This window comes from Moschus berezovskii, chromosome 27 (assembly GCF_049115385.1).
Source record: "Moschus berezovskii isolate FMDL1 chromosome 27, NW_MosBer_1.0, whole genome shotgun sequence".
Lineage (NCBI taxonomy): Eukaryota > Metazoa > Chordata > Mammalia > Artiodactyla > Moschidae > Moschus > Moschus berezovskii.
In genome coordinates, this window is record NC_142486.1 from 6,185,214 (window position 1) to 6,209,351 (window position 24,138).

Here is a 24,138-nt window from a genome sequence, read left to right on the forward strand (position 1 = left end):
ATTACATACAAAGTATTACAGATATATATGTATGTATATATATTGCAGGAGATGGCATAGATCACAGAGATCATAAAGAAAGCATGGGAATTCCAGAAAAACATATACTTCTGTTTCGTTGACTACACTAAAGCCTTTGACTGTGTGGATCACAACAAACTGTGAAAAATTCTTAAAAAGATGGAACCTGAAAAAAACGTCAGTGGATTGTATTAATGTCAGTTTCCTGGTGGTGATATTGTACTATAGTCGTGCAAGATGTTGCCACTGGGGGGAACTGGATGAAGGGTATACAAGAGTTCCATTATGTTTGACGATTGCATATCAGTCCAAATTATTTCAAAATAAAAAGTAAAAACAAAAATGGAGGACTGTGTTAAAATATGTGCAACTCATATCATAAAGGGCTGATGTCCCTCACATATAAAGAGTTTCCAGATAAATAATAATAAAATCAAACATGTACACAACATATAATATGTAGCAAGTACTGTTCTGTTTTCTTTTTGATGCATTAATTCATTAAATTCTCACATTAGGGATTTCCCTGGGGGTCCAGTGGCTGAGACTCCGCACTCCCAAGGCAGAGGGCCCAGGTTTCATTCCTAGTCAGGGTGCTAGATCCTGCACTCCACAACTAAGAGTTGGCATGCTGCAACTTAAAAAAAAAAAAAAAAAAAAGACCCCAAGCCTGTGCTCTGGAGCTGGTGAGCCACAACTAATGAGCTCATGTGCCCTAACTATGGTTTTCCTGGTGGCTAAGCGGTAAAGAACCCGCCTGCCCAAGCAGAAGACATAAGAGACGCAGATTCAATCCCTGGGTCAGGAAGATCTCCTGGAGAAGGGAATGGCAACCCAGTCCAGTACTCTTGCCTGGAGAATCCCATGGACAGAGGAGTCTGGCAGGTTGCAGTCCATAGGGTCACAGTCAGACACAACTGAAACGACTTAGCATGCATGCACACCCTCACTACTGAAGCCCACATACCCTAGAGCCCGTGCTCTGCAACAAGAAAAGCCACCGCAATGAGAAGCCAGCCCTCCGCAACTAGAGTAGCCCCTGCTGTGCACAACTAGAGAAAAGTTCCCTCAGCAGCAAACACCCATCACAGCCAAAAATACAGTAAATAAATAAAATTATTCAAAAAAATTAGGACCCAGACCATCACTTATTTAAAAAATCCTCAAAAAAATATTAGCAAGTCAAATCCAGCAATAAACATAATGCCCCTCAGTCAAGTGGGGTTTATTCTGTGAAAGCAAGAGTGGTTCAAAAATCAATTAATGTAATTTGCCACACTAAAAGACTGAAGAAAGAAAATCACTTAATGATATACATAGATGCAGAAAAATCTTGACAAAACATCTACCGTGACAAAACTTCCAGCCACCTAGGAGTAAAAATCAACTCCTTCAAGCTGATCAAAGGCATCTGCAAAAAAGCTATAGCTAACATCATATTTAATGATGAAAAACTGGCCCCTACGAAAGGAAAAGGCAAGATGTCTGCTTTCACCACCCTCATTCAATGTTATACTGAAAGTCTTAGCGTGAAATGGCAAGATAAGGAAATAAAAGGCATACAGATCAGAAGAGAACTAAAAGATCCCACATGCTGCAACTAAGACCCAGCACAGCCAAATAAAGAAATAAATATTTTTTAAAATTCTCGTTCTAAAAAAAAAAATTCTTCCCATATCATCTTAATTTTATAGGTGAGACAACTAAGGCACAGACAGGTTAAGCAACTTGCCCAAGGCCACAGAGCTAATAAGTGGCAGAGCCAGGATTCAAAACCCAGCAGTCTGGTTCCAGAATACAAACTCAAACTGCAGGTCTCTAGCAAAGTTCCACAACCCAGTGGAAGAATTATCAGCGCATATAAACAGTAAAGGAAAAGCAAGCGGGTCTTCAACTTAGAGGAGAGAAATCAGAGAAGAGAGATGCAGAGCTCCCTGCACCCAGGGAACCAACCTTGCCCAGCTGGGGCAAGCCCAGCTCAGGCCGCACCTCATTACACAAGGCACAGACTCCTCCCTCAACATGAAAAGACCAAGCCCCACCTTCTGGAACCTTCCCCTTTACAGCCACCTGCTCCAGGAGGCACTGAGGGAAAGGGAGACGGGCAGAAGGCTAAGCCTGAGCTTTAACGGGGAGATAGACACAGCATCCCAGGTGAGCTGGGAGACAGGTGTGGGGTCGGGGGGCTCAGCTTCCGAAACAAAGAAGATGGAGACAGGAAGGGGAGAGCCCCCCACTTGGAGATCTTCCCAGCCGCCTACCCAGTCCCCTGGACTGACCCAGTGAGCAGAAAGGCAGCTCAGGAAGGAGTGGACAGCACTGGCAAATTGACTCAGCACGAAGCCATCACCAGAAACACCTGCTCCCAGACCTGCCACCCTCCTGGCCCCATGCAAAATCTCCAGCTTTCTGGGTCCCAGAGGTGACCCCTCTCATCCCCCTCCCCACTCAAGTCCTGGTAGATCACAAGCATAGTTGGGGGGCGGGGGCGGGGGGCGGGCAGACCAAGGAAGCTAGCCCCATGACAGTCCTAGAGACTAACATCTCATTTGACAGGTGACTTCTTCCCTTGGATAGAGGGTAGAGAATGCCAACCCTGCCATCCTACTACCTTTTCCTCTAGTGAATTGAAGTCCTGCCACTCATGAGAGGAAAACGAGAACAAGTTAAAATATAACTACAGAGACCCACAGTACACATGGGCACATGCTCATGTGTACTTATAGCTGCATACACACCCTGTCTGCCTGTCTCAGGCCAAGGCCTTCATGCCTGTTCCCAGCCCATGGTGTGGCTCAGGCAGTGCTGGCTCTCCTCCCTGCCTTGGGGCTCAAATACATAAATGGATGAAGCTGAAGGAGAGGAAAGAAGAAAGAAAGAAGGGCTGAGGCTCTGTCTCTGGGTTCAAAGGCTTAAACCGAGAATATTTTATCCAGGTCAACTCTTCCCGTTGAACTTTGAACTGTTAGGAAGCAGAGCTGAGGGAGTTGAAGGCACCATGTGTCGCCAACTCTGAAGAGTTTGCAGTGGATAAAGGGAGCACAGGACTTGACCAGACCCCCTGGAAGCTGGCAGGGAGCTGAGCAATCAGTCAGTTCAACCCATCATTTTATTTCAAGAGCCTGAGCCCCAAGGAAGTAGAGGGACTCAGTAGAGTCCCGTAGCAAAGTGGCAGCAATACTGAGACCAGGACCAGGGTCTCTCTCTTTTTTTCTAGATTAATTTATTTGGCTGCACCAGGTCTTAGGGCAGGAGGAGAATGGGGCAACAGGGGATGAGATGGTTGGATGGCATCATCAACTCAATGGACATAAGTTTGAGCAAACTCTGGGAGATAGTGAAGGACAGGGAAGCCTGGCATGCTGCAGTCCATGGGGTCCCAAAGAGCCAGACACAACTGAGCAACTGAACAACAAAGGTCTTAGCTGCGGAAGACAGGTTCTTCATTGGGGCATAAGAGCTCTTGGTTGGGGCACGCAGGATCTAGTTCCCTGACCAGGAATAGAACTGGGCCCCCTGCATTGGCAGTATGATGTCTTAACTGCCATCAGGGAAATCCCAGGACCAAGGGCTCTTGACTCTTGCTCAAGCTCTCTTCCTGCTACTCACTGCACAGGGCATTCTTTGTCACTTCCAAATGTGGTGTTCCCTCCACCAGAGAGCTGTTTGAAGAGTGCTTCCCTCACTCTAGGTGAAAGTTTACTTTCTGGTTCGTCCAGCCCTGTTTTAGGCCGCAGAGATAGTAATCATAAACTGTAGATCGTAGCCAATAGCATCATAATAGCAGGTAACATTTATTGAGCCCTTATGGCGTGCCAGTCATCTCCCTGACCCTTGTGACAGACCTATGACACCAGTCCTACTGCCATGCCCACTTCACAAATGAGGAAACTGAGGCTCAGAGAAGTTAACCAACTTACTCAAGGTTGCACATCCAGGAAGTGTTGGCGTAAACCACTTCCCGTGCTCTTAACTACTGCATTCCACCGCTGCCACCCTAGTACACTGGGAAACAAATCAATACGATAATTTCAGACACTGATTAGTACCGTGAAAAAATAAAGCATGGTGAGAGCTAGAGGACGACCTTGACAGTGGCTCTCTCCTGATTTCTAGATTGGGTGTGGTCAGGGAAAGAGTCCACAAAAATGTAGCCACATTTGTACCGAGTCCAGAGGTGTAAGGAGCCCACCAGGCCAGGATCTGAGAGGGCATTGTAAACAAAGGGGACAGTTTGGGCTTCTTCCCAAGGGTGATGGGAAGCCACTGGAGAATTTAAGTATGGGAGTGACATGTTTTGCTGTGTGATGAGTAGATGGTAGGGGGATCCCAGGGAAGAAAAGATCCAACATTTTCAGGAAGTCTGAGGATGAAGGGAGGAGGGAAGATGGGGCAGAAGAGGGACTAGACCAGGGGCATCTGGGACCAGCATTCTCCTTTGCTCCCCACACTTGCAGGGAGCCCCCTCTCTAATAGGATGGGTTGTAGTTCAGTCACTCAGTCATGGCTGACTCTTTGCAACCCCATGGATGGCAGCACGCCAGGCTACCCTGCCCTTCACTGTCTCCCGGAGTTTGCTCAAACTCATGTCCATTGAGTCAATGATGCCATTGAATCAATCTCATAGGGTTTTGAAAATAAAGACCCCTGGTCCCCACTGGGGCCATCCATAGCGCTACCACTTCTGCCTCATGGAGTCTAGCAGCCTGAGGGAAGGTGAAGTGCCTGGGGTCCAATGGGGACAAGAAAGCAAGGTGTCCAAGGTGGGATTTTTCTTTTTTTGGCCATGCCACACAGCATGCAGGATCTTAGCTCCCCAACCAGGGACTTAACGACTTAACCCACACCCCTTGCAATAGAAGCTCGGAGTCTTAACCACTGGACCACAGGGAAGTCCCTTTTTCTTCTTTCTTTCTTTTCTTTGACCAAGATGAGATTTTTACTCAAGACTCTCACCAGGAGGGAGATTTCTCCAGGGGTCACACTGCTACCCACTGTTCTCTACAGGAAAGGGCTGAGTGGGTAAGAATCCCAACCCCCACCCTCAGCACAAATCTCCACCCCAGGAGATCCTGTATGCCTTCCCTTGAGTTGAGGACTTCTTCCTTACATCCCAACATGGGTGTTCTCCATGGTTCTGACTGGATTACTTGGGGGTGGGGAGGAAGGAGGCCGCCTGAGTGCATTGAGACATTGAGGAAAAGTCAGTTCCACGGACTTTCCCCTCCATCCCACCCCCTTCTCGCCCATAAGTCTCCTGCCTCCGCTTGGCCAAGCCCAGACAGGACTCCATCAAGTCTGGAGAGGGAGAGACAGTGGGAGGTGCCAGCAGCTCCCTTGGCTGCTGGCTGAACTCACCTTCTTCCTTCCCTCCCCTCACATTCTAAAGACAGAAGAATGGGAGCAGCATTCCTTCCCACAGCCGCAAGCCCGTTGGCTCCTGGGCCTGTAGGTACTTGCAAGGCTATTTACCAGTGATCCTCAGGGGCAACCATCCTTCATCCTCCCCTCCCATCCCTGAAACCTTAGATCCCCAGTAGGAGGAGCTCATCTCTAAGGATTTGGACGTGGTGGGGTACTAGGTGGGAGGGCAGATTTTGGACCTTAGACAGTGAGGGACTACTTCAGAACCCTGGGACCCTACTTCAGAGCCCTGGGACCCGTTACACCTCCAGGCTTCCTGGGACCCAGACCCACCAACAGCTTGCTCCACCCCAGAACAGTTCCTGGCACATAATGGAGATGTGATAAGAGCCCCAGAAGGGAGCCACTATGTATTAGTATTTTGAGTCCCTGCCTGGCTTCAGGCTAAACTCAGGACTCATTCCTGGAGAAGTCACCACATTCACACATGGAACACCTGCTGTGTAACATGTAGCTGTGTGTAACTTGCATGTAACATGTCCTCTGTGAGGTAGACTCATTCGTTCGATGAATGAAAGCGACACGACCTTAAACATGACCTTTCTGTCCCTCAGTTTCCCTCTCTAAAAAATGGAAGTGATAATATGTCATCATAACAGCCGTTTGTGAGAATTACTTAGAACAAGACATAAAAATAGTCACAGTGGGTGTTTAATAAGGGGTGGGTGGCATTACCAGGGCTGTAAAGGTTGGGGTGTGGTGCACAGCTAACAGGCTCAGGGGAGCAGAGCTGTAGGACGCTGGGCAGGGCAGCCCGGGGCTGCTCCCGACTTTTGGGAAAGGCCACCCAGTCCCCCGCCAAGGGGCCCAACTTGGCCAGAGCTGCCGGGGGGTGGGGAGGGGGCAGGAGGAGTTTGCTGACTTTTCTAGTGAATTCGGTGCTTCCAGCAGACCGTTCCTGGGACTCCTCTCCGCCTCCCAGCTTTGCTCACGCCCACCGCCTCCTACTCACAGCTAACCTCTGGCTGAGCGAGACGCCGCCTCACAGCCGTCCCTCCCCCGCTCCTCGGGCCTCTGCTGCCCCCTAGGCTCGGTCGCGGTCACCAACCCTTGCTCGTTCCCCGACCTCCAAGGCCTGTGGACTCTGTGCTTAGTGGTTCAGTCGCGTCCGACTCTCTGCGACCCCATGCAGTGCAGCCCACCAGGCTCCTCTGTCCATGGGGATTCTCCAGGCAAGAGCACTGGAGTGGGTTGCCATGCCCGCCCCCAGGGGAATCTTCCCAACCCAGGGATCGAACCCGGGTCTCCCGCATTGCAGGCGGATTCTTTACCGTCTGAGCCACCAGGGAAGCATCCCTGAATTTTGCCGCCTTGCAAAATACGCTGCTTTAACTTGGGGAGCCACCTCTGCGCCCTCCCGTGGCCGGGCAAGAGGGCAAGCTAAGGAGGGAGAGGGGACTTGCGCCTCCACGGCCTCCCCTCGCTCGCGTGGCCTCCCGCGCCTCAATCTCGCGTCATATCGCCGCGGACTCCCGCCGCTGCTCCCGAGGCGCCACGGGCACATCCAGCTTAGCCCGCTGCCCGGACCCTGTCCCCGCGGCGGCCCCACCTCGCCCCCGGGAACCCTGGGAGATGTAGTTTTCGGCAGCTCTCGGGGGAGGGGGAGCGAGGGGCTGGGGCGCCGGGCCTGATGCCTGTCCGCGGCTGTCAAGTGCGGGACCCTAATCCTCGCTGTGGCCCGGCCCAGGAGGGCTGGAGAGGCAGAGCAGTGCGCTGGCTGCGGAGGCGGAGGTCCCAGCGCGCTCTCGTTCGGAGAGGGACCTTGGACGAGCCCCGTAGCATCTGCAACAGTCAGTCTTGCAGGATTTCCAGGGAGAGCGTGGGCTCAGCACCCGGTTCCCAGCGTGTCCTCAATAAACCGGTACCGATACCTGGTACCGTGACAGGCGGGGCAGAGTCCCCAAAGGCCTTCAGCCCTGAGAAGCGTGTGGACCCAGGGCCAGACGCCCATCCACCGCCACCCCCCACCCCCCAGCAGGTCCAGAGATTACTCCCACACGTGTCCAGGCTGGAGCCTCAGGCCGCCCTCCCATATCCCACCCACGTTCCCCTTCTGGCCTCTGGCCACCCACAAACACACTCTTCATCTACTCGGAAATATCTGATATTATTTCCCAACATTTTGATAATTCTTTTTACAAATTGAATAAAAGGAATGAAGGGGAGTGTATGTGGGACCCCCCCCTCCCCGCCTCGGCCAGGCCTCCAGGTCTCAATGAGAGGTGACAGTGTGACAGCTTCTCCTCACCCACAACTCCTGGCCTGCTGCTCTAACCTCTCCCATCAACCTTACCTAAGAGTGAGGTGGGGGTTTTCTGAGGATGTGGGGTTCCCCCCTAGAGGGGACTCCGGGCATCCTGTTTCAGACCCTGAACTGGGTCGGGCTGAGGGCCCATGTGGGCCCGGAGGTGGCGCCGGCGCCGTCTCTCCTGCCGGCGGGCCAGCTGCCGCAGCTGTTTCCGGATGGCCCAAAGCACCAGGTACACTTCCCGCAGCATCGCAGCCTCTCGCGACTCCAGGGGGGACCCGGTCTTCATTTGGGAGGCAACTGAGGTAGAACTCACAGATGACTGTGAAAGGGAGAAGATGAACACAAGTGAACAGCGTGGTCTAGAGAGAAACTGCTGGTGAAAACACCTGCAGATAAACAGCAAGGCTTGTTTAATACTGCCTGTTCTGTCAGGTGACAGCTTGGGTACTGCCTCCTCCAGGAAGCTTTCTTGGGCTGTCTCTGCTCTCGGGTTTGCCCTGTTACACCACGTTTTATACACAATTTGTTCTGTGGACTCATCTGTTTTCAACACCGGCATGCAAATTCTTGGAAGCCAGGGACCATGTCTGACCTACCTTTGAGTCCCCACTAGAGTTCCAAGGAGAAATGGACAGTCTCCAACCCAAAGCTCTCTCCTGACCTCAGGCCTGTATTTCCCACTGCCTCCTAGACATCTCCCTGAAGATGTACTTTGACACCTCAACTTAATCCGTCAAAACGCCCTATACTCGTCACTCTCTTCCCTAAGTTGGCTCTGCTCCCAGTGAATGGCTCCAGCCTCCTTTGACCTCTGTCTGTCCCTCTCCCCTCACCACCACCCAATTAAGCACCTGGCACAACAATTCTACCTCTTAAATATCCCTCCAACCCATTAATTTTTTCTACCTGATGCCTCCCTCCCCATCCAGAACATTCTTCCCTGATGACCTGAACTGCAGCACCTCCAGTGGGTCTTCCTGCCTCTCTGCCCCTGGCCCCTTCTGGCCTCCCTCCACAGGGCGCCGGGTGAACTTTTATTTTTTGACTGCGCTGAACAGCTTGTGGGATCTTAGTTCCCCGACCAGGGACTGAACCCAGGTCTCAGCAGTGAGAGTCCCGAGTCCTAACCACTGGACTGCCAGTGAATTCCCAAGGTGGACTTTTAAAAATTATTATTAATGTAGTAATACATTCAGAGAAGGCAATGGCAAGCCACTCTAGTACTCTTGCCTAGAAAGTCGCATGGACAGAGGAGCCTGGTAGGCTGCAATCCATGGGGTCGCTACTAGTCGGACACGACTGAGCGACTTCACTTTTACTTTTCACTTTCACACATTGGAGAAGGAAATGGCAACCCACTCCAGTGTTCTTGCCTGGAGAATCCCAGGGATGGCGGAGCCTGGTTGGCTGCGTGCACAGAGTCGGATACGACTGAAGCAACTTAGCAGCAGCAGCAGCAGCAGTAATACATTATTCAAAACCAAAATAAATTGACTTGATAGTGAGCTAGACTTTTCCCTTTCTAAACTAAAATTTTGACTTTGACATAATTGTAGACTCATAGGCACTTGTGAGAAATGAATTCCTTATTCGGTTTACAATAGTAAAATCTTTTGTAAAGATTTTCCCTTTATTTTCCCTCAATAGTAAAATCTTTCAGATCTCTAGTTCATAGGATATTGCCATCAATACAATCCTCTGATCTGCATTTTCCTCATATTTCCCCAGTTCTACTTGAACTCATTTGTGTGTTGGATTCTACCCAATTTTATATCCTATGTGCGGGTTCATGTGTCCAACGACCATAGTGAAGATACAGGAGATTTCCATCCACACAAGGATTCCTCAGGTTGCCCTTTTATAACCAATCCACCTCCCCCAACTCTCCCTCTGTAGCACAGCCCCTGGAAACCACTAAACCTACTAATCGGATCACCATTTGTCTAATTCTGTTATTTCTGGAATGGTATATAATGTAAGTGGAATCATATGATGTATATATATAAGCTTTGGGGATTTGTTGTTTTCACGCAGCATGAGTCCCTTGAGAGCCTTCCAAGTTGTTGTATGTATCAACATTGTCCCTTTTCACGGCTGAGCAACATTCCAGAGTATGGATATAGCGAAGTTTAACCACTCATTTCTTGAAGGACATGTGGGTTGTTTGGGGCTATTATGAATCAAGCTGCTATGAACATCATGTACCGATTGTTGTGTGAACATACATTTTCATTTATCTGGGATAAATGCCCGAGAGTACAATCACCAGGCCATACCATAATTGCATGTTTAGTCTGATAAGAAGTGACCAAACTCTTTTTCCAGAGCGGTCACACCATTTTACACTCCCACCGGCATGAATGAGCAAGGGGAATCGGGAGGGGAGGGAGGGGCTGTTGGGGACAAAGGGACATAGTGCTGACCTTCCAGCTGCACATCTGCCAGCCAGACTGTAGGGCGGAGGCCATGAGCGTGGAGACGGACTTGACGGCCGCCTGGGGCAGCTGCAACAGTGATCTCCGACAGCGACCTGCCTCCACCGCAGCCCCATCCATGGTGGTCTTGGCTAACAGGCAGGGGTCAACCACCTTCGGGGACACATCCATCTTGGAGACCTTAGCCTCCTTGGGGGGCTCAACCAACTTGAAATTCTCAGACACCTTGGAAGCCTTATCCGCCTTCAACTCATTTTTCTTGGAGTCAGTATGATCCATGACGACTGACTTAGCTCTGTGTTTCCAGAAGAAAACCTACGAACCGAACCGAGACAGGGAGAAGAGGGACAGAAAAGAGGAGGCGGAGCAAGAGAAAACTGTCAGGAGAAGGGAAGACCCAGAGGAGAAGGGACAGTGAGTGTCCCATCCCTCACCTCCTCCCTCCCCGGCTTGTCTGGCCACCGGAGGCCAGGAAGGGCAGGAGGCCAGGTGAGGGAGTGGGGGGTTTCTGTGACCTGGAGGTCACTGACCAGCATCTCCCACCCCAGCATGTCGGGAGAAAGGGGCTCTGAAACTTACCCAGCGGCTAATCTTTCCCCAAATCCATCGGAAGAACTTAATAACCACCGCCATTTCTCCCGATTACACGAGCCCCAAAAGGGCAGAACTAGCATTTAGTTCAGTGGGGACGGGGAGGGGGAGAGGCTGCGGGCCAGTGGCCACCACCTAAGGGGTCTCTGGGGAACTTCAGGCACAGCAGTGAAGAAAGAAATAGGAAATCCAGGAGGAAAGATCCCCTCAGTGAGTCAGCCTAGGCCCTTCCTCCCCTCCCTGAGACAGGGAGAGGAGTCAAAAGTGGAGGAGAACCCAGAGGGAGAGAGAGTTCCAGACCATTGTGAGAGTCTGCTGGGCCCTGACCCCAACCCCCGAGGCCCTTCCAGGCCCCAGAGCCAATCCCTGTGCCCTCGACCCTCCTTCCCCCAAATCCAAGGAGGGGGAAACTCACAGTTAGTGAACAAACACCTGGCACTCCTTGGGCATGTCCCATGTATGATGTAACCCCTCCCAGCGGCCCTTCAGGCAGGTATTCTTGTCAGGGCCATTTCACCCAGGAAGAAGCTGAGATTCGGGAAAACCAGGAGAGCCTGCCGAAGTCGTAAATCTAGGGAGCCACAGGGTGGGGAGTCCAAACCCCACGTCAGCCCCCAGGATCCCACTAGTTGGGATCCCGCTAGACGCGGGTAGGTCCCCGCGAGTTGGGGCCAGGGCCCTCCTGAGTGGTGGCTGCTGCTTCCCCGCTTCCCCACTAGATGGGGTCCTTCTCCCCACCTGCCTCTTCCGCCTGGGACGGGAGCTGAGGCTGTCAGGGAGGGGCCTGCTCACCCGCAGGGCCCCAGCTTCAGCCAGCTGGGGGTGGAGGCCACGGAGGCTGGCCAGGCCTGGCGAGGGCATAGTGTGCCCGGGGAGCCTGGCCCACACCCAGCGTTGAGACAAGGGGCCCATTCAGGGCCCCCTGCCCCGCCCCCAAGCAGCCACCCGGATCCAGCCCGCAGAGGGGACACGCTGGGAAGCTGGGGGTGGGGTAGGGGGGACGGATACTGCACAATCACCAAAGGCCCCATTGTTCCCGTCCCCCACCAGCACGTGGGCCGACACCCCCCCTTCCCCACTCTCTCTGCCTCGCCTGGCCTGCCCCTTCCCAGGACCCAGGCCGTGGGCGCTCTCTTCCTCCCACATCTGCACGCTGAGCCACCTTTCCCCTCCCCCGCCCGGGCGAGAGCGTCAGAGGAGCCCACAGCCTCAGTTTTTCTCCCACAAATGGAAACTGGTGGTGCTGGTCCCGCATCTGGACGCAAGCAACAAGATGCCAACTTCCAGATTCAAGTTTCTTCGGATTTTTTAATTATAATTATTATTTCAATAACAACCTGAATCCCAGAACTTCCAGATATACTGTCTGTCCCCCCTCTCCTGGCAGGGGAGGCGGGGCACACTCCAGGGAACAAGGTGGGGACGGCTGCCAGGGAGCCTCCAACTCCCCCAGCCATCTGTCACCGGGGGTCCCCGGGACACTGACAGCTGGGAAGGGGGGAGGGGGACTCCATCCAATGTCCCGTCCCGATGCCCTCCCTCCTCCGTCAATGTGCAGGGATGCCCCAGCCCAGTCCCCGGGCACTGCAGGGACACCAAGGAAGGGTGGAGCCAGGCCCCTTCTCAGCCTTCGACTCCCATCCCTGGGGATCAGGGGGCATTAAAGCTGCATAGGAAGAGGGGGCAGGCAGCTGGCACAAAGCCTAGCAGCTGTGGTGGCCCCCGCAAAGGCACATTGTGAGGGAAGGGAGGCTCAGACTGAGGGCCCGTTGGGCGCTGGGGGTCCAAGCCGGGGGACCCCCGAGGAAGGCAGCTGCGCCAGCTGCTCGGGGCTGGCCAGGGCACGCAGCAGTCCGTTCTCCTGCTCCAGCGCCGCGTTCCGCTCCGCCAGGTCCCGGATCTGCTCCTTCAGCACCTCCACCTCCTCCCGGACCGCAAACATGAGGTGGGACTTCACCAAGTCCTGGGGGGTCCAGGGACCGGCAAAGAAGCGTCAGGGGTCCCCGGCCACCACCCCACCCTCAGCCCCTGCCCGGTGCCTTGAGGAGGTGGGTGTTAAGAGATGCCCCTGCTCCCAGATGATGGGGGAATGTTGGGGAAGAAGTCAGAAAGGGAAGGAACAGGGTGTGCGGGACGGGGGTGGGTAAGAATGCTGGACAGAGGCAAGGTCAGGGCTCAAAGACAGAGATGGGGGCCTGGAGCAGGCTAGGAACCGAGGTATGTCGAGGGTTCATGGGGAGACAAGAGGAGGTGGAGGATCCAAAGGAACCCAGCTGGGAGCAGGTCGAGCAGCTGGGAGTCAGTATATCCCTAATAACGGAGGGGATGGAGCTTCGGGGCCGGGGCCTGGGCATCAGCACGCGGACCGGACCTGCTGGGATCAAGATGGCTTCTCTTACCATGGCTTGTTCGATCTTGTTGTCAATGCCAACCAGGCTTCCGGAGCCACTGGAGAGACACAGGGAGACAAGACGTGAGGAGAAGGAAGAGGTGCCAGGCCAGGTGTCTGGACAGCCCAGCCCACTGTCTTCCAGGTGCTTCCTCCGCGTGGGCTCTGGCCTCCTCCACGAGCCCCATTCGCCGCAGCCTCCCGCCCAGACCCCTGCCTGTACCTGTGACAGTAGAGAATCAGGGACAGGAGGGTTTTGTCCATCCCCCGGCGGGGTGAGGGCCGCTGCCCAGGCCCCCCTAGGCCCCGGTGGGGTGGGGGTCCAGATGCCCCTCGGATGGGGGACGCTCCCCGAGGGGAGCAAGGAGAAGAGACACAGCCCCTTTTCCGGGGAGGTGCCGGAGCCATCCCCACCACTCGGGTCTCATAGGAGGACACCAGGGACTTGACAGAGACCCCTGGCTGGGCCATGCCAGAGGGGAAAGGGTCCTTAGGCCTCCCCAGAGGGAGAGGGCTGCAGCAGAAGGACCGCCTGGGGGGCTCAAAGCCCCCCGGGCAGAGCAAAGTCTGGCTGGTGCCAGGCAGGCAGAAGGGAGACAGTGCTTAGGGGGTGCTGGCGTGAAAGATATACGCCACCCCCCAGGGCAAAGCCGGGCTGCTATTGGCTCCTCAGGGACACGGGGACCCCCTCCCGCCGGCTCCATGGTGGGCGGGAATTCCCAGGCATGGTCAGTGCCAGTGTCCCCTTCTCACCCTGGCACCAGCCCCAGCGCGGAGGGGAGGGGGCCAGCTGAGGACAGTCAGCTAGTGGGCCGGGCCGGGGGAGGGGCTGCGGGGCCAGAAGCCTGGGTCAGGGAGGGCTGTGAAGGGTGCGAAGGGGGAGCCTGGCCCTAGGAGGCCTCTTCCCACCTCTGACCCCATCCTGCCCGCTCCGGGTGAACACTGGCCTCCCTCAAGGCCTCAGCTGCTCTCGGCTGGGAGATGAGAAAGGGAGTGGAGGTGATGGGGTCGGGGGGGCGTCTCTGATGTGCATGTCGTCTTCCTTGGACTAGAAGCGCCTCCCTGAAGCAGGAAGGCCACATCAGGGGTGGCCCCTGGGGCCCAGCCAGAGGGTGCCCCACACCTCCTACGGTGAGGGTGAGGAGGAATGGGAAAGGTTACCACGGCAACAGAAAGAGCCTGAAAGACGAGTACCAGCCTATGGACCTGGAACGCGGGTCTGCTATCTGGGATCTCGGAGGGAGCGAGAGCTTAAGAAGAGGAGGGAAGGGGAGGCTGGAGGTGGGATCCTGGGGAAGAGGTGCAGGTGCTTTGAAGATTCCTGGGAGTTGACGGCAGGGAGGGGAGAGCAGGTCTGGCTGCAGTTTATTATGTGGCCACCAGAGGTCGACTCAAGCCTGGCTCAATGGTCCCCAGGGCCAGGCTCTGGGTCCCAGAATCTGGCTCTCCCCCAAGCTGGTCTCTCCATGGCTCAGGGCCTGCACTGTCCTTTGCGCCCTGACCTCTCCTCAAAGGCTCCCTCTCCTCACCCCGTGGCTCACCACCTGCCCTGTCAGGCTTCTGCCTCAGCTGCCTCAGGCCTCCACCCACACCCAGCCCTACCCCAGTACCGCAGGAGACCGATCCTGACCTCTGGCCCCCAGCTTCGCCCCTCTCAGGGAAAGGTGGTCCCAATACCCCGACATGCTGAATGCCTCGCCCTTGTGCTCCCTTGTCAACAAGCCCTCTCTCCTGGTTGTCAGTTCCAACTTGGTTCCCCGTGGGGGGAATTAGCACTCAGCCCAAGGTGACCCTTGCATGGGGCCCTGCAGCCAGGAAGAGAGCACGAGGGCACTGGGAATTTTCCATTTCCCATCCAAGGTCTGGGTGCGGAAGCCGCTGACAGGTGGAGTAACCAACAGGGTGACCAGGCCCGCAAGGGCAGGATAGGGTGAGGTGGGGGAAGGACATCTGGGACACTCGGGGTTTGCGGGGAGAGGACAAGATTAAGAGCAGAGGAAGGGCCTGCCGGCTGGAGCATCTAAGCGGTTTTCAAGGTGTTTCAAACCAAGACACCTGAGTGGAGACTAAGCCACCAATGACCTCCTCCCACCCCCACCAGAACACACAGACACACAGAGACCAAAGAGGGCAGATCCGCAGGAATAGGAACACTAGCCTTGCCTGGCGGATGCTCGGTAAAGATGCCAAGTAAGTTGTTCCTTCTTGCCAGAAATAAAGGAAAAATACAACAATAAACATTTGCTGGCTGATAGATGATTATCTCCTGTTTGTCTAGTGCTGGAGAGGTATTGACAGCACTTTCCACTGGCAGTTTCTAATATTAGCATTTCAAGGGACCAGGACTCTGGCAACCCAAGCCCTCCCTTTGAGAACCCCCGAGTGAGGGACCGTTGGCACTGTGCTGGAATTCCTGATTAGGGTCTGGAGTGGGAAGCTTGAAGTTGACTGGATGGGATCAGCCTTCACCACAAGCCCCCAAAGCAACTTTGTGGGAGTCAGAATAAAATCTTTCAAGACACTTGTCGCCATCTTCTCAAAAACTGTCATGACTTCAGGCGTGAGTGGCGCTCCCTGGAGTTGTGCAGTACATAACAGCGGACTCTGGCCCTGCAGGACTTTTAAGTCCTGGGGCAAGGATAGCGGTAGAGGCTAGTCCTCCTTTTTGAAGGTCAAACGAAACAGCCTCAAAATGAGGATCAGAGGAAGAAACTGGACACCGAGGAGAGTGGGGGGAGGGGTTCTGATCTGAGGACAAGGGCCAGCCCTGCTTCCTCACCATGTTTTGAGGAGCCCCCAGGGGCTGGGCCAGAGGCCAACGAAGTGGCATCCGGCTGCCCTGTCTATACTCCCTCCCAGATCTGTGGTGCCTCTGGGGTGGGGCCAGGCCGGGGAGCGGAGGATGGCTCCTCGCCCGGATTGGGAGAGCCGTCTCTGCCTCTGTTCTGGAGAGAAAGGGCATCCCAGAGATGGCTGTCTCCGCCTCTCCTCTTGGGACACAGGCATTTCAGGAGGAGAGTGGAGAGAAAGTGGCTTTGGAGGCCAACCCAGACTCGGACAGCAGGCCTGCCACTTACTAGCAGGGTGACTTTGGACAAGTTTCTAAAACCTCCCTCCTCCGAGTCTCAGTTTTCTTCATCTAGAAAGAGGGATCATGGAGTTGCTCTTAGAATTATGTGAGATAAGAAGTAGCACCTGACCCCAAGGAAGCACTAGATAAACAAATGCACCATTTCTTTCCTGAGTTCCTAGAATTTATTCCTTGTAATGCTCAGATCCCCCATGCTGGCCATCTACCCAACCATCCACCTATCCCCTCATCCATTGATCCATCCATTTATTCAAGTACTTTTCAACCTCTAGGCCCTGTTGGGGCAGGAAGGTTCTCGCAACCCAGGAGCACGTGAACAGCTTGATTTCACCATGCACCCTCTGTCCTCCCATCCCCAGATTTCTAGAATGGTCAGGCACCCCCAACTCGCCACCTGGGATTCAGGCACTTAATATGCTATCCCACTCTCCCTAATCAAAAGGGAGCCCCCTTGCCACTCATATACCCTGTTCTGCCAGCTCCAGGCACACCAAAGAAATGAGGTAGGGGCTACACGCCCCATTCCAGGGGGCCAAGGAGGTAGCCCAACCCAAACCCGCTGGCCCAGCAGGGTGGAGCAGGAGGGGCTGGGCTGGGCCTGAGCCCCAGAGGCTTGGAGCTCAGCAGGGTAAAGTGGAGGTTGGGAGGCAGACCGGTCAGACTGGGGTGTTTGAGGGGGTGGGACAGTGGGAGGAAGGGAGGGAGGAACAGCCCAAAAGAATAGAGCTCAGGAGGCTTCTGGAAGCAGAACTCGCTAAGAGAAAGTAGGAGGCTGGCCTCTGAAATCAACAGAGGTGGAGGAGGAAAGGGAGCCCTCCGTGCCAGCAAACCTCCCAAGTGGGAGCAGGAGGGGGAGCGGGTGGGAAGCGCTGAGAATAGCAGCCATGGGGGCAGGTGACCCTCCCAGCCGACCTCGCACCTCACTCATTCCCTAGAGGAGGGAACCCAGAGGCAGCCTGGCCCACCCCTGCTCTGTCCCTCTTTCTCCAGGTACCCCCAGCAGACCCCTCACCCCTCCGTCCCATCGGCTATCACCTTCTCTTTCTTCTCTGCCCCCATCTCAAACACTCAGTCCCTGATTCAAGGGGAGTGGGGCACCACTTGAGCGCAAGTCAGGAAGGAGAGACTCCCCTCTGGAACAAGTCCCCTGGCACCCACAATGCCCTGCCCCTTGGTGGCCTCCAAACAGGAAGTCCCTGCCCCCAAGGGCTTCAAACAGAAAGTCCCACTCCTCCCTCCAAAATGAAAGTGGCGACTCCCTGGCCCCTCTCCTGGGCTCCTGTCAGTCCACAGCCAGAAGGCAGCCGTTTGACCACCTGACTCACCATTTCGTCCCTCCCCTTTCGGTTTGCTGACATTCCTATGTTGAAACCTGGCCCTCAAAACAGGAAGTTCTGCCCACCGTGTCATGAACAGGACACTCTCTCCTGAAAGGCAAACCCCAGCAGATCCTGCTCTCCTGTGCCTTCCCTGTGACTGACAGCCAGCCTCTCCATGGCTCGGGCTTGGCCTTGGCCTCTGGGAAGGGCTCAGAGCCCAGGGTGATCCTAGTGCAGAGAAACTTAGGGACCTGCTTTCTTGGTACCAGAGGTCCCGGGACCCTAAAGTAGTCTGCATGGAGTCTGAGGATGTCACCTCTATAGCCAGGAGTCCCACTGCCCTTGGGAGGGAGGAGGGAATGGGGAAGAGACCAACTCCCCATTCTGGTCTCCTGCACAGTTGCCAGTAAATTCTTAGGGTTGGCCAGATGATCGCTAAATCTGCAAGAGCTCTGGAATTTGACAACAATGACTCCCTTCAAACTCAAAAAAAAGTCTACAATTTGACAGTCTTAAGCCAGGGAGTCCCACCCAGCTCTCTCCACAGAGAGGGGAGTAGGTCTCAAATCAGCTTTGCCCAGTTTCATGCCGAGGCCGGGCTTCTCTGTTTAAGAAGTCCTCTCCAAGTTCAAGCTGGGGGGAAGGACACCTACCAGACAGTTTCCCAGCAGTTACCCCAGGTGCTGGGTGTGGGGGGAGCCAGAGCCCACCTACCTATCATCATCGCTGTCCAGGTGGCCACTGATGGCCAGCATGGAGCGGGCGAAGTTGAGGCTCTGGGCAGCCGCTGTCCCAAAGGGGTCTGGAGACTTGTGAACCAGACTGGCATCAGGGAAGAAGTAGAGGGCTGGGGAGCTGGGGCGAGAGTCGACCGGGGGCACCTGTAGACAGACAGGTAGGAACTGTCACCCTGAGCAAGAGAAAGGATCCAGCCACCTTACAACTTGCCCAGTAGTCTTCCCTCCCTCTCCAGCTCTCCCCACACCTCCCCTCTGTCCTCTGAGGACACAGGCGTCCTTCCCCCACAGACCTCCTTTCCCCTGGCTCTGGGGAAGGCGCTGGGCAGGTACTAGAGGCAAGGGAAACAGACCATCCTGAGGACTGAGTTGACTGGCTTCCAAAAAGTTGCTCATGGGGTATCAGAGGGGCTCTGGTCTGCCCTCCAGTACCCTTCCTCCACCTAAGCCAGGACCCCTAATCAGAGGCTAGTCAGAGAGTGTGCCTTCTGTCACCTGACTTCTTAAGGCGACTAAAACGTCACTTCCTCAGAGGGGCATTTCTGCATCCTTTGACTCGTGAGTTCCACTAAACTGTTCTTTTTTTAATAGTCCCTACTATTATCTAAAATAAAATTATTTTTGCTTCTCTGATGCTAGAAGGTAAGCTCCAGAGGGCAGAGCTTATAGTTTGTTCAATAGCTATTTGTAGAATGAATGAATCCTTAGAAACTGGTCCTCCGCCTCCTCCCCGCTCACCCCTCCTCTGCCCATTTTAGTCTCGCCTCTCAAACTTCTAGGGACTCAGGTGAAGTTCTGCTCCTGAGCTTGGCTCTCGGGGGCTGGTGGGGGGAGAAGTTGCAGAGACGGATGGAGGTGGAGCCTGGGCGTGGACCCACACAGCCCAACAGGCGCTAGAGGTGGCTGCAAAAGGGCGGGGGCCACAGGAACAAGACGCCTCTGTGAGGCCCCAGGAGGCCCCAGCTTCTCGGAAAAGTCAAGAACAGAGAGTCCAAGGTGGTTGGCCGCACTAAACAGAGGAAGGGGGCCCATGTGGTGCCCCCGGCCCTCCTTCAGGCCCCTGTTAGAAGCAACCCAGGGAGAAGAGGCATGGGGGGACTGGAGATGGAGACAGACTTTGGAGCAAGGAAACAGCAGCATGGATACCCGCACACAGGAAGAGATCAGGGAGTGGGGAAAGGAAGGGAGCTGGGGGCACAGAGGCGAGAGGGGCAGGCCCCAGGGACGCTCAGGCAGGGCTTAAGGACAGACAGAGCCGAGGCTAGGGGCAAAGGGGGCTTGCTTTGGACGTGTGTGGGGAGAGGGACCAGTAAGGACACACATCTTCTTCCCTGGGCTAGGAACTGAATGAGAGAACTCAAGAATAGTGGGGGGGGTGGCATGAGAGATGTGAGTTTGAGGCCAGGAGGGGGTGGGGGGAGCCGGTCCTGACCGGTCCTGACAAGGCCCAGACACACAGTCTCAGGTTATTTTTATACTGTGGTTTGTGCCCAAGGCCAGGAAGGGGAAAAGTTCTCATCCTCACACTCCCTGCCTTTCGTCCTGCGTCCAAGGTGTTATTTTCTCCTTCAGGACAGATGCATCCAACACCCCCTCAGCTGCCCACCCCTCCCACCCCCAAGGACCCAGGCATCCTGCCTCCCAGCCCAGACTTGTTCCTCTTTTGGAGGCAGCAAGCAGAATGAGCAAAGGATTGAGCTCTTGTTCGGCCGCCTCCCACCTCTCTCCCGCTCCGCGGTGGCCACCCCCAGTGATTGATCTTGGAGAGGCTCAGACAGCTGGGGGTAGAAAGGACAAACCAGCCCAGGGCCCATCCTTGCAACAGGTTCCCTCACCTCCACCCAATTCTTCAATGTCTTGGGATGAAGCTAGAGATGGGGCTGGGAGGGTGGCTAGTGAAAAGAAAGAAGATCCCCTTGCCCAGCTGGAGAGGGGACTGCAGAGGAGAGATTTACAGCGGAGTGTCTACTTTTTCTCTTCTCCCTCAAACTCAGCAGCTTCCAGAGGCCCAACTATCCCAGCCCTGCCTGGGGCCTCCACCCTCAAAGCCTGAAGAAGTGAGACCAACACAGAAGGTGAAGGCCAAAGTGAGGAGGCCACACCTCCACGACAGACGAAGCTGGGCTATGTGGAGATGGATACTCAGGTCAAAGGCAACACATGGAAGGCCAAAGAGAAAGAAAGGACAAAACATGGGGGAAAAGGGAGCCTAAGACAGAAAACAAGGGCCATGTAAGGAGCAGGAATGGGCTTCCAAGAGAGATGGCAGGAAGGAAAAAGACGGGCAGTCTGATCTGACAGACAGGTGACCGGAGAGCAGGCAGAAATCAGTATAGAAGTGGGGACCAAGCACCACCCCTCGGGTGTCTGCCCTAACCCTGAAACCCAGCTCTTACCTGTCCCATTTCCTCTGGAGCAACCAACTCCATTCTCAGCCGCAGGGCTCCATCCTTCACACGGGACAGTGGAGGGGTCCCTGCTGATGCCGCTGTGGAACCTCCTGCCTCTGCTTCTACCCTCAAGGTGGGCAGAGGTGTGGCAGCCCGGGAAGGGCCTGCGCTATCCCCGGTCCCAGGCTCTGGGGGGCGCTGCTGGGGTGGGGAGGCCGACAAGGGTGGTGTCTCCACCTTGGCCTTGCCTGGCACTGCCAGCTGGCCCAGTCCCCCAGTGAAGGAGCGGGCCTGAGGTCCAGGGGAGGTGGGAGGCGGGCGGAGCCAGGAGGTGGGGACCTGAGACAGGCCTGGCTGTGGGGTAGGGGCGCCCAAGCCCAAGCTGGCCAGCTCCAACCTGGAATCCAAAGATCTGCCCCCATTGCCCCCTGAGGCCCCTCGAATACCCTCCAGGAGCCGGCCGAAGCTAGGGGGCTCCAGGTCTCTCTCGTAAACATCCACACACGTCCAACGGCCTCGGCGATAAGGCTCTCCCAGGCCTTGGGGCAGCTTCACCACCCGGAAACGGGAGGCGGGGGCCCCAGGCGGCGGGGAGCCGTTCCGGGGGGTGCTCTTACCCCCTGGCTCGGGGTTGGGCTCCCCATTGGGCAGGCGGGGTGGGGGCCCAGTGGGGGCTGGGGCTGGGGCTGATGGCCCGGTAGGGGCCGGTGGTCCAGGGGGGCCTGGCAGGGCAGGGGCATCTGAACCCCCTGGGCTGCCCGGGCCCTCATAGTCCAAGGTGACGCTGGTGATTTGGAAACTGCTCTTCTTCTTGCCCCCACTCATGGTCCCTGGGGCTCAGGACTGGGCCAAGGCGGGCAGGGGGCTGGTGGTGGCTCTTCAAGGGGCTCAGGCACCCCTGGAGCAAGGGGGCCACATGGCGGGGACATCAGGGCCCCTGCGGATGTCTGGGTCCGACATGGCAAGAGGGCCTTGCGGGAACTGGGGGGTGCCTGGTTGGTGAAGGGAGAAGAGGGTAGGGGAGGCGGCGGGAGTGGGGGGGCAGGGGCAGGTTTTTCCTGCTGCTGTCGTTGCTGAACTCCAGAGCTGAGTTTGCAAACTAGAAAGAGGAGAGAGAGAGAGAGTGTGTGTGTGTGTGTGAGAAAGCAGTGGGCAGGACACCTCTGGGGCTTCCTCTCTGGGGAGCAGAATGGGGGAGGAAGGGGAAACCGCCAGACACCCAAAGACAAAGACAGAAATGACAGAGAGCCGAGCAGAGGGAACAGAAATGACAGAGACCCGAGCAGATCCGGGCGGGAGCAGAGAGCAGGAAGAGGCAGCCCAGACCCAAAGTTGGGCATTTCTCCCTGGGATTCAAACTCGTGGGAACCCAAGTCCTTGCAAGAGCAAGGGCTCCAAGGTCTGGGTGAACAGGGGTGAAGTGCTCCTCAGCCCGGCCAGGCCGCGGGGAGGCCTGTGCTGGGCCTCCGAGCGCCCCTCCAGCACCACCCCCAACAGCCCGCACCCCAGCTCCCCCATCCCCCGGGCAGGCTCTGCCCCGGTGTTCCTCCCAGCCTAGAGCCCTACCTCTCGACGGCGGCCACCGAGCTGGGCCGGGGGTCCCGGCCGACTAAGGTGTGGGACTGTCCCTTCCCCGGGGCCTCCTTGGCTCCAGCAGCTCGGGGTGGGGGTGGGGGGGCGCGTAGGCGGCGATCAGAGGCTGTCGGGTTCTCTTCGGGGGCCGCACCTCGCCCCGCAAGGCATCTCCGCGGAAAGTTTGCTGTCCAGAAAAGAAGGAACTCCCGCCTCCTTGGCGGAGCTCAGGCGCGGCCTCTGAGGTCCCCAGGCTCGGCCGACTGAAGCGAGAGGGGGGCGGCTCAGCCCCCTCCCCCCGATCCCGCAGGTGCTGCCGCCTCGGTGGTCGTCGCGGCGACGGGCCCTCGCAAGTCTCCTCCCGCGTGGCACCGATGGGTCTCCCTCCGCTCCTCTCGGTCTTTCTCTCTCTGGGCTGTTGACAACCCCCACACCAGGAAGTCCTGCCTCCTCGGGCCTGCTGACTGCTCCTCTCCTCCTCCTCCTCCTCCTCCTTCCCCTCTTCCTCCCCTTCCTCCGCCCTCTCTCGCTCCTGGGGCTCCCGGCCAGCTGGCCCGGGGCCAGGTCTGCCACCGCCACTGCTGGTGCAGTTGCCGCTGCCGCTGCTGCTGTTGCGGGGGCCCCGGGACAGGCTGCCTTAACCCCACACCTGCTGGGCCGCAGCCCAGCGCTTCCTCGGAGGGCGGGGCCGCGGAGGGCGGAGAGAAAGGGGGAGGAGTTTGCGGGGAGGTCAGGGATTCCCTTACTTGTAGGCACTTGCTGCCATTGGCCTACGGACGCGCGGAGGAGTGGGGAAGAACTTAACCAGGGTTCCGCCGGGTGCCTGCCACTCCATCAGCGCCCAGTAAATGGTTAGGGTGCTGCTGCAGCTGCTCTTGTCCTATCTTCGCTGGCTTTCACAGTAACCCAACGAGGGAGCTACCGTTTTTCTCCCCTGTTCTTATTTTTTCAAATGGATCTTTGTGACAATTGTCCAAACATGCCCCTACGTAGACAGAACGATCAAAGGAACTCCTAAAGGCCCCGAGATGCAGTTTCAACAATTCTCAGCTCACAGCCGACCTTGTTTCATCTATACCCTCAAAATCTTTCGTGGTATTGTGCTGGAGTATTTGAATCAAACCCCAAACATCGCACTGTTCCTCTCGTTAGATGTGGAAATGGAGACCCAGAAGGTTCAGAAAGGCTGTCAGTGGTGGCGCAGGGACACTTCTCACTCAGGTGTGTCCTTGTCTGGCTCCCTAGTTAGGGAGAAACCACGAAGACGCGCTAAGGAAGGTGCTGACTTGCATTTTCTCTGCCAACCGCTGTTCACACATGAGCACCCATACAGATGTGCCCGCCTGGAGGAGGAACCTGGCTGGCCACAAACCCGGACCCTTTCCCTCACCTCCACCTCTCTCCCTTCCCATCCCCTGCTCACTATGGAGAATCCACACACACTCATTAAGTGCCTACTGTGTGCTTGACAGTACTGAGCCACGAACACTTTCACTTTCACATGCTTGGCAACATTCTGAGGGGAACTGTTTCAGCAAAAGCAGAGTTTAATGACCACATCTGCTGTCACTCCCAGGTTCGTCCTTTCCAAGCATACTAGAATTCTTCATATTTGTCCATTTCACATAATTAGCTCATGGATTCTCAAAACAGCCCAGGGCAGACATGGGGTGGGTTTTGAGCTCCAGTGTCTAAGCTGAGGAAACTGAGGCTTGGGTTACTTGCCTCAGAGCTAGCATTTGATGCCACTGAGACTAGCTGGCCGGTCCTCCCTTCCTCAGGTTAGCTCATGGAAATTTTTAACCACACTTTAAGCAAAACAAAACAAAACCCCTTCCCCCAGTTTATATATTCCTTCTTTATCTCTTTGTTAACATGCATCTGCACTCCTCTCTCTCTTCATGGCAACAACGCTACC

The 24,138-nt window shown here is 55.8% G+C and overlaps 2 protein-coding genes across 3 annotated transcripts; both read right to left on the bottom strand.

The window, feature by feature from the left end:
• Positions 1–7,541: 7,541 nt before the first annotated feature.
• SPACDR (sperm acrosome developmental regulator) lies at positions 7,542–11,866 on the bottom strand. Of its 2 annotated transcripts, none has more exons than XM_088833302.1 (3): positions 11,461–11,866; positions 10,120–10,446; positions 7,542–8,015 (listed from the first exon to the last, which is right to left on the bottom strand). In XM_088833302.1, the coding sequence occupies exons 1-3, from the start codon at positions 11,632–11,634 to the stop codon at positions 7,782–7,784; spliced, it is 735 nt and encodes a 244-aa protein (XP_088689428.1). In that variant the 5' UTR covers positions 11,635–11,866; the 3' UTR covers positions 7,542–7,781. The 2 variants fall into 2 exon arrangements, with proteins under 2 accessions (XP_088689428.1, XP_055266164.1); XM_055410189.2 differs by lacking the exon at positions 11,461–11,866 and adding an exon at positions 11,138–11,309.
• A 144-nt stretch (positions 11,867–12,010) lies between these two features.
• TSC22D4 (TSC22 domain family member 4) lies at positions 12,011–22,890 on the bottom strand. The gene is made up of 5 exons (XM_055410188.2): positions 22,215–22,890; positions 20,655–21,747; positions 18,236–18,402; positions 13,122–13,170; positions 12,011–12,685 (listed from the first exon to the last, which is right to left on the bottom strand). Exons 2-5 carry the CDS (start codon positions 21,471–21,473, stop codon positions 12,476–12,478), a joined length of 1,245 nt encoding a protein of 414 aa, XP_055266163.1. The 5' UTR covers positions 21,474–21,747; positions 22,215–22,890; the 3' UTR covers positions 12,011–12,475.
• Between the last annotated feature and the right edge of the window lie 1,248 nt (positions 22,891–24,138).